The sequence below is a fragment of the Fringilla coelebs genome (assembly GCF_963513975.1).
Source record: "Fringilla coelebs genome assembly, chromosome: 1".
Classification (NCBI taxonomy): domain Eukaryota; kingdom Metazoa; phylum Chordata; class Aves; order Passeriformes; family Fringillidae; genus Fringilla; species Fringilla coelebs.
The window spans coordinates 14,583,622-14,591,187 of NC_140028.1; the positions used below are offsets into that span (position 1 = coordinate 14,583,622).

At 47.6% G+C, this 7,566-nt stretch overlaps 1 protein-coding gene across 1 annotated transcript; it reads right to left on the reverse strand.

Annotated features, from left to right (window-relative positions):
* Positions 1-919: 919 nt before the first annotated feature.
* Positions 920-6,549, reverse strand: CCN3 (cellular communication network factor 3; the record flags this gene model as incomplete). The annotated part of the gene is made up of 4 exons (XM_084211726.1): positions 920-1,216; positions 3,592-3,797; positions 5,656-5,907; positions 6,153-6,549. 4 exons carry the CDS (start codon positions 6,547-6,549, stop codon positions 920-922), a joined length of 1,152 nt encoding a protein of 383 aa, XP_084067852.1.
* Between the last annotated feature and the right edge of the window lie 1,017 nt (positions 6,550-7,566).

Sequence of the window (7,566 nt, forward strand, 5' to 3'; positions counted from 1 at the left end):
AAGAAAGACAACTTTAGGAAAAAATATTTTGAATCACATAAAGTTTATTTACTTAGTAAAGTTATATTACAGTATGTACAGTTTCTATTTACATATACACCTTTCTAAGAAATGAAGCACCAAATGATACAGTTAGTATTTTAGAGGAATTTACAGATATATTATTTTTGCATCCAAATAGTTATATCTACAGACACATGTGGATTAGAATCAAATTCTTATCCAACTGACTTCAGCTGGTTTTGGATTAGACTGCTAGTGAAGTTACCAAAGAGAAATTTAATTGCTGTCAGCTATCAACCTGCTGTGCTTCAGGATAAGAGATCTTACCCTATGTCATTTCCAGGGCTATGTGCAATCTTAATCCTCATAGCCAGAAGTATTGACAGAACGTACTTTATAAGCCTCAAGAATGTAACGCTTGCATCAGTAAGATTTTTACTGTCATCAAAAACCAGAGTTTCATTAACAAGAAAAAAGAACACTGCTGGAGTCTTTATATGCATGGAAAGTGAAGTTAAGAGCCTGGAAGCTTATGTGATGCAGTATCGTGTATTCCTCAAGGAATACATTTACTCTCAAGAAGCCCAGTCTTACACCCACTGAAACTTGCTGCATGATCCCCTTAACTCAAGGGGAAAGTCTAGCTGTTGGCTTTGTAATCTTTATGCCACTATCAAGATAAAAAGAGGGCTCTGTCCAAGGTACAAAATTTCCTTCAAGTGAATAAAAGACATTTGGAGGGGGCAAATGGCAAATGAGGTATTTAATAAACTATGGGGGAGAAAAAAGCACCTAGTTTGAAAGACCATTCAGAAAAATATTTTAGAAGTTTCATATATGCAATTGTTACATTCACCTGATTGTGGGTGAAGTTTTGTATGAACTGCATATATTTGCGCTATCTAATTCATGCCTTTCATAATTTTGCTTCACTAGACGTGGGGTCTAACGGCTGGAAGAAAACCACGTTACCCTGAGGACAGTTGCTGTGACAGACACAAGTGTTGATCAGCATCATTGGCTTTTTGAGGCCGTGGCCCTGGGGGCAGCGGAACTGGACGTGGATGGTCCTGGTGCTGTGCGGGGTGCAGCAGCGCCCGTCGCCGCAGAGCCCGCAGAAGCGCGGCCGGTACGTCTGCACGCTCGTGCAGTTCCCGTACTCGTAGCGAACGGCTCTCACCGCCTTCTTCGTTCGGACACACCTCTTCCCTTTCTGAGAGAAAGATGGAGACAACAGGCATATCATTGCATAGGACAGACAGCATTTAACAACTGACATGCAGAGATACAGGCCTACTCTGAAAATTTAAATTTGTTGGTTTTATTCATTCAACAGCAAGATGACTCTAAAACTGCTTCAGTAGTGTCTTTGTTAGGTCGGATGTGACATACACGTGATTAGGGTTGAAGAAGAAAATAGTTTCTTATTCTGTGTGTTTTCTAGCTTATATATTTTTAACAAAGTGTGATTTTAAGTCATTAACTACATCACAATAACTTATTATATTCATTGGTGCAAAGCGATTACTGTCAATATAATTGGCAAAAGTTTTACAGAAATTTAAAAAGGCACTTATACACATCTACTTTTGCATGGAGTCTAGCTTACAAAAATTTTCATGTATCTTTTCTAATCTCTTTTTTATGCTGATGGCCTTGTCTTCTTCCTTGCTATAGATACACTTTATTTCTTCTATTAACTCAGCTTTGCTTGCAGGCCAGCTGTCAAGGCCCTCCATACAGTAGCTACCTACAGGTGACACCTGCAAGATCTGTTCTTTGACACCAGCATGATACTGGACCAGTAATGAAAGACAAATAATTAAAATCCACTCTTCTCATCCGAGAAAAGCCCAGTCTACATTCATTAAAAAACTATACTCTACTGAAAAACTTCTCAGGCTAGTGTAGTTCCATGAGAGAATCGGCAAGTCATATAAGGAAGTTACAGGACTAGGTTCAGGGGGAAAAAAGGGGGGAAAAATGAAGTGCAAAAGTCATTGCCCATTCCTGTGACTCAAGGCACAACAAGCTCTAGACATGATATTTTTAACAAATGATTGACTGACTTGTCCTTGGAAGTCTTCAATGACAAAGACTCCACATCTACCCCAGATAACCCCAAGAGTTCACTATTCTTACTGCCTAGTACATACATTTTCACTCATGTCTTAATTTTATGCAATCTAAACTCTCAATTTCTTGCTATATCCTCCATGCACTCAAAACAGACTGCAATATCCGAATACAGCTATGAGAACAAATCTCTCTCTTTCCTTGCATTCAGAAGTCCAGTTCTATCTATCTGGTTTTCCCTAGATGAACATGTTTTCTAGACTTCTGATCATTCTTGTTAATCTCTGCAACTCCTCCCACATGTTTCATCTCCTTTATAAAACATGGTATTTAAAACTGCAGAGACTGCTCAGCAAAGGCCTTAGAAAAGTTTTACAACACTCAAAACATAACATAAATGGATGGGCCTCTTACCTAGCTACATGTTATTCTCCCTGATAGAAACACTTGCATAATGTGTAGAAGTATAAAAGTCTTCTCTCTTATATACATTTTTTTTTAACATCAGAAATGTCAGTATTGGGTTTGCTTTGCAAAAAAAAAAAAAAAATCAAAAGGATTAAGATAATGTTTAATTTATCAAGCAGACATTTCACACATTTCTCTGCTGTTCCAGATGCTCAACAAACTAGAAATCTGATCTATCCATTCTGCATCACTGAAGCAACTCTGATGTACAGGGTACAGGTAGTACAGTTGCATTTGTGGGAGAAGTTAGACTGTGAACTGTCAAGCTGCATATGCGATACATGTGATCTGTTTGGGGTGACTTAAATTATCATGGAATCATAGACCAGTTTGGGTTGGAAAGAACGTTTAAAGGTCTTTCCATCCAATCCCCCTGCAATGAGCAGGGACATCTTCCACTAGAGCAGGTTGTTGAGAGCACTGTCCAGTCTGGCCTTGAACATTTTTGGGAATGCAGCACTGACCACCTCCCTGGGCAACCAGTTCCAGTGTCTCACCACCCTCACGGTACAAAATTTCTTCTTTATATCTAGTCTGAATCTACCTGTTTTAGTTTAAAACCATTAGTCCTTGTCCTACCATAACAGGCCCCACTAGAAGTCTGTTCCCACCCTCCTCATAGGCCCCCTTTAACTACTGCAAGGGACTGTAGCGTCTCCCCAAAGCCTCCTCTCCTCCAAATTAAACAATCCCAACTCTCTCAGCTTTACCACATGGGTAAAGTCCTTGGTGGTCCTCCTCTGGATTAACTCCAGTAAGTCCATGTCTTTCCTGAGGGCCCCAGAGCTGGACACAGTGCTCTGGGGGGCTGTCACCAGAGTGGAGCAGAGGGGCAGAATCACCAACCTTGACCCACTGGCGGTGCAGCACAAAGCTGCTGAGCAAACACAGCAAGGCTAATGCCTTACCAAAACCACTCAGCTTGCTGCACTTGTGCTAAAAAGATGTATTGATGTACACTGCATCTGGACCATTGTAGACCCTAATACTGCAACCTCGGCATTAGAGCTGAAGAGGTGCCTTGCCTCAGTCTCTGCAGATTACCTTATCAGATGACTCTTCATTTTCACAAGGCCTTATCATGCAAAGCCGTGTCTGCTTCACCATCTCACACTGTTGATTCCTGTTGGTAACACGGGTGGAAAAGCCCATTCCACAGCTCGTGGAACAAGCACTCCATTCTGTTGTCTGCTCAATACAATTGGCACTCGAATCTGACACAATCCCGAGTGTGGCCTCTTGCCTGTAGGCTGGAGACAAAACCCCGCAGAACTTTATTACAAGAAAAACTCACATGAAACTTCACTATCTAATTGACCTCTGTCATATCTGGGAAGGAACATGTGAGACAAAACAAGGTTCAGAATCCATGCTTTTGACAGGATTTAGGAATTTTAAAAGCTGTGTTTTTAGGAATCCTGAGCAGCAACTTCCTACATTTTAAAAAAAGCCCCAAACCAGAAAGATGCGTATCAGTGTAATCAGCAAAGCATGTAGATTCTGTTCACTCAAGTCCACAGCTGGAAGAATTCCTGCCAACTTTTAAACTAGTTTAGAACCCTAACAGATTTTTATTCTTCATTCTTTCTAATAGAAATATGTCACAAATCTGTTCTAAAGCTATGTCATAAAAATGTTTATATTCAGTATTACTTGAGAGAGGCTGAATTTTTAATCTAAACTAATGAACAGCATGGAGTAAAAGTCCTTTTACTCCTGAGAGTCATAAAGTTAGTCCTTTTACTCCTGAGAATCATAAAGTCACCCCATCTTGTCAATTATTGACAGCCTGAAGCCAGGGTGATGGTGAGGAGGCAGGAGGGAAAGGAGCTATCACAGGAACTTAAAGCCATGGTCACTTCTGACCACCATCCTGCCCTCCTGGCACTATGCAAGTATTGCTGAATATTTGGTTCACTGATTAGCACAGGAGCAAACAGAAGGAGACAACACAACTGAGTCACAGCTCTTGCTGTTAAGCTCCTCTACAACCTTCCTGCCTTTTGAATGGCAAAGATCCAAAAAAGGTGGCCTCCCAAGAGGGATGGCCATTGCTGAAAGAATGCAGACAATTCATCTGTAGGCATCTTATGGATTAGCCCGTCACCATCAGACAAATCAAAGGAAAGGAAAGGTAATATAAAAGTGTCAAACTTTTTGTTTATACCTTATGTGCTTTACAATTAACACTTCATAGCACACTGAAAAGCTACTCGAGCTTTTCTTCCTCAATCCTTTCTCAGTTGTTTTCAAAATGGATTAGCTGAGTTTTGGCATAACTAACTGCCCAAGATCACAAAGAGCAGTGACTGGAAGAGAATGCAGTGCCCTCCACTCTCAGAAGAAAGTAATGAAAATTCATGCTGAACTAAGAGTATAATTCAAAGGGGATGGAGACATAATTCAGTACAAAAAAATGAAAATAGGGAAAAATTGGAAAAGGGGAAAATATTATCTAGCTTTTTTAAAAGCCTGAGTTCTGCACTTTGGAATGGGTTGGGTTTTCACCATGTTTATAACCACTGCCTCTCCAAGTACTCTGTAATGTTTTTAATGCCATCAATAAACATGAGCACTCTATCAGAGACAGGCTGGAATTAACTGGCATTTTAGCTACCAGGCTGACCACTTGTAAGAGCTGCAGAAATCAGTGGGGATAAAGTATCTCGTAGACTAAACTGTCATAGTCTACATGTTATAAGTTGTAACATATTCTTGCCGAGCAACTAGCAAGACTGCAGGTGGGTTTTTTTGTTTTTTTTTTTTTTTTTGTTTGTTTTTTTCCTTGGTATGGGAATGTTTGGAGGATTAGGACCTTGTCCTTGTTTTCTTCTGGTCACAGAACTAATGTGTACCAGAACTAATGCGTACAGAAATTTAAAAATTGGCAACTACTTTAATTAACTTTTAAAACTGCCATGCATATTCATCCTCTGAATCTATTACCTGATGAGCTCTGCCTTTATTCATATTCACTGATACACTGGTCACTCTATGTCAGAAAAATCCCCGACCATGTGCCTTAGATCTGGCAATCCTGTGGATATTTTCACAATGATATCACCTCCTGCTCACAATGACTATAGTAACTAATATTAGTTTCCTCACCGGCCATAGCAAAACCTCCCAAAATCACTTCATCATCAGGGTCGCAGACCCACTTCTCACAGCACTCTCCAGGGACTTCGACTTTTCTGGGGAAGGGGCAGTCGGGGCCGGGGAGCAGCAGGTCCAGGTTGCAGCGGGGCAGGCAGCCGATCTGGCCGTCGCGGCAGGTGCACTGGTACTTGCAGCTGGGCTGGAACGTCTCCCCATTGCGATAAATCATCCCATCAAACACGCAGTTGTCCCCCTCCAGCACTAGTGGGAAAAGGGGAGGCATTTCGCAGAGCCAGACGGCGCTCGAGGAGTCCCCGGCCCCCCCCAGCCCCTCGACGGCCGCAGGGGCACCTCCCGCAGCATCGGGGCAGCGCCGGTGGTGCTGAGGATCGGCCGCTTCGCCGGAGGGCGGGCGGGAGAACCGCGGGGCAGCGACACCCGCGGCGGGCCCGGCCCGGGGAGGGTCTTCCCGCCGCATGCGGGGACGTCCCGGCGCCGCCACCTACCCATGCAGATGCCGGCGGCCGCGCCGTCCTCGGGGCCGCGGTCGCAGTAGAGGCCGCTGCTCTCGTCGCAGGGCAGCAGCGCGGAGCAGCGCTCGCCGCGCTGCCGGGCGCACACCAGGCAGCAGGAGCAGCCGTCCAGCACGGCGGGCACGCCCGGGGCGCAGCGCGGCGGCTCGGCCGGGCAGCGCCCGCCGCACGAACGGGGACACGCCGGCTCCCGGCCGCTCACCTGCGGGGACAGAGCGGCCCCGGGGGTCGGGTCACGGGGCCGGACCGGCCGCCGGTTCCCCCCGGCCGCCGGCCCCGCCGGGCGCCCCGCACTTGCCTCGCACGGCCGGAGCAGAAGCAGCAGCAGCAGCAGGAGGGCGGGCAGCTCCTGCCCGCCGCCCGTCGCCATGGTCCCGGCCGCCGCCTGCCCGCCGCCCGCTCGGCTCTGCCGGCAGAGCCATCGCAGCCGCTTTTATAGAGGCGGTCGGGGACCCCCCCTCCGCCACCACCCCCGCACGGCGGGCACCGCGGGCCGGAGGCGGGGAGCTGGAGCGGGGGACCTGGAGCCCGGCCGGGCTCTCCGCTCCCCCCGCTCCCTCCGCCACCTGCCCCGGCGGCGCCGAGCCGCTGCCCTGCCCTGCCCGGCGCCGGGCGCGACCCCTCTGCCGGGGGCGGTGCTCGGAGCGGGGAGCGGAGCCCCGGGGGCAGAGGCGGCCCGTGCCCGGGGGTAGGGCTGGCCCAGTGCTACCCCCGAGGGGGCTGCCGCCCTCAGCCGGTCCCTCCGGGCCCCTTCCCGTCCCGTGTGCCCGCAGCGTCCATCCCCGTGCCGCACGCCGGGGACTCGGCGCTGCCTCGCAGCTCCGCGGCTGCTCCGCGGTCTCTGGCACCGCCAGCCTGGCCGGGCAGTGCTTGGCGCCGGGGACCAGCCGCCCCAAAGCCAAACGCCTCTCGAGGCTGTACTGCTCCTGGCCCCGGCGTTGAAGTGTTTTGAGCTTGGTGGGCACTGAACTCTTTGGTTTCGAGTCGCGGGCCCTGTTCTTTACTAGAGAGGTGCAGGTGTATCCGCTGATGGGAAACAGATGTTGCATAGGGAGCCCTCCCTGCTCTGCGCAGCTCGGTGCGTGTGAGTGGTCACAGACTATTCAGTGCCTACATGGTGTGTGCAACCGCAGGGGATCCAGAGCCAACAGGCCTGGCCTCAGGAATGCTTTGTAGAAGTAACTCCAGTGCTCTGTGCTGTTATTTTAGCATGTGCAGGACAGATTTAAGGCCAAGTGTAAGGCAGACTAAATCTGTTAACGGGTTTTAGTCATCAGGAATTGCCTTCTGCCTAAGGCAGGCCTTCTTGGGTCTTGCTGGGATACAGAAATTCTTTATCCTTAGTTGTCAGAGACAGATAATATACACTGGATTCTGTTATGGCTTG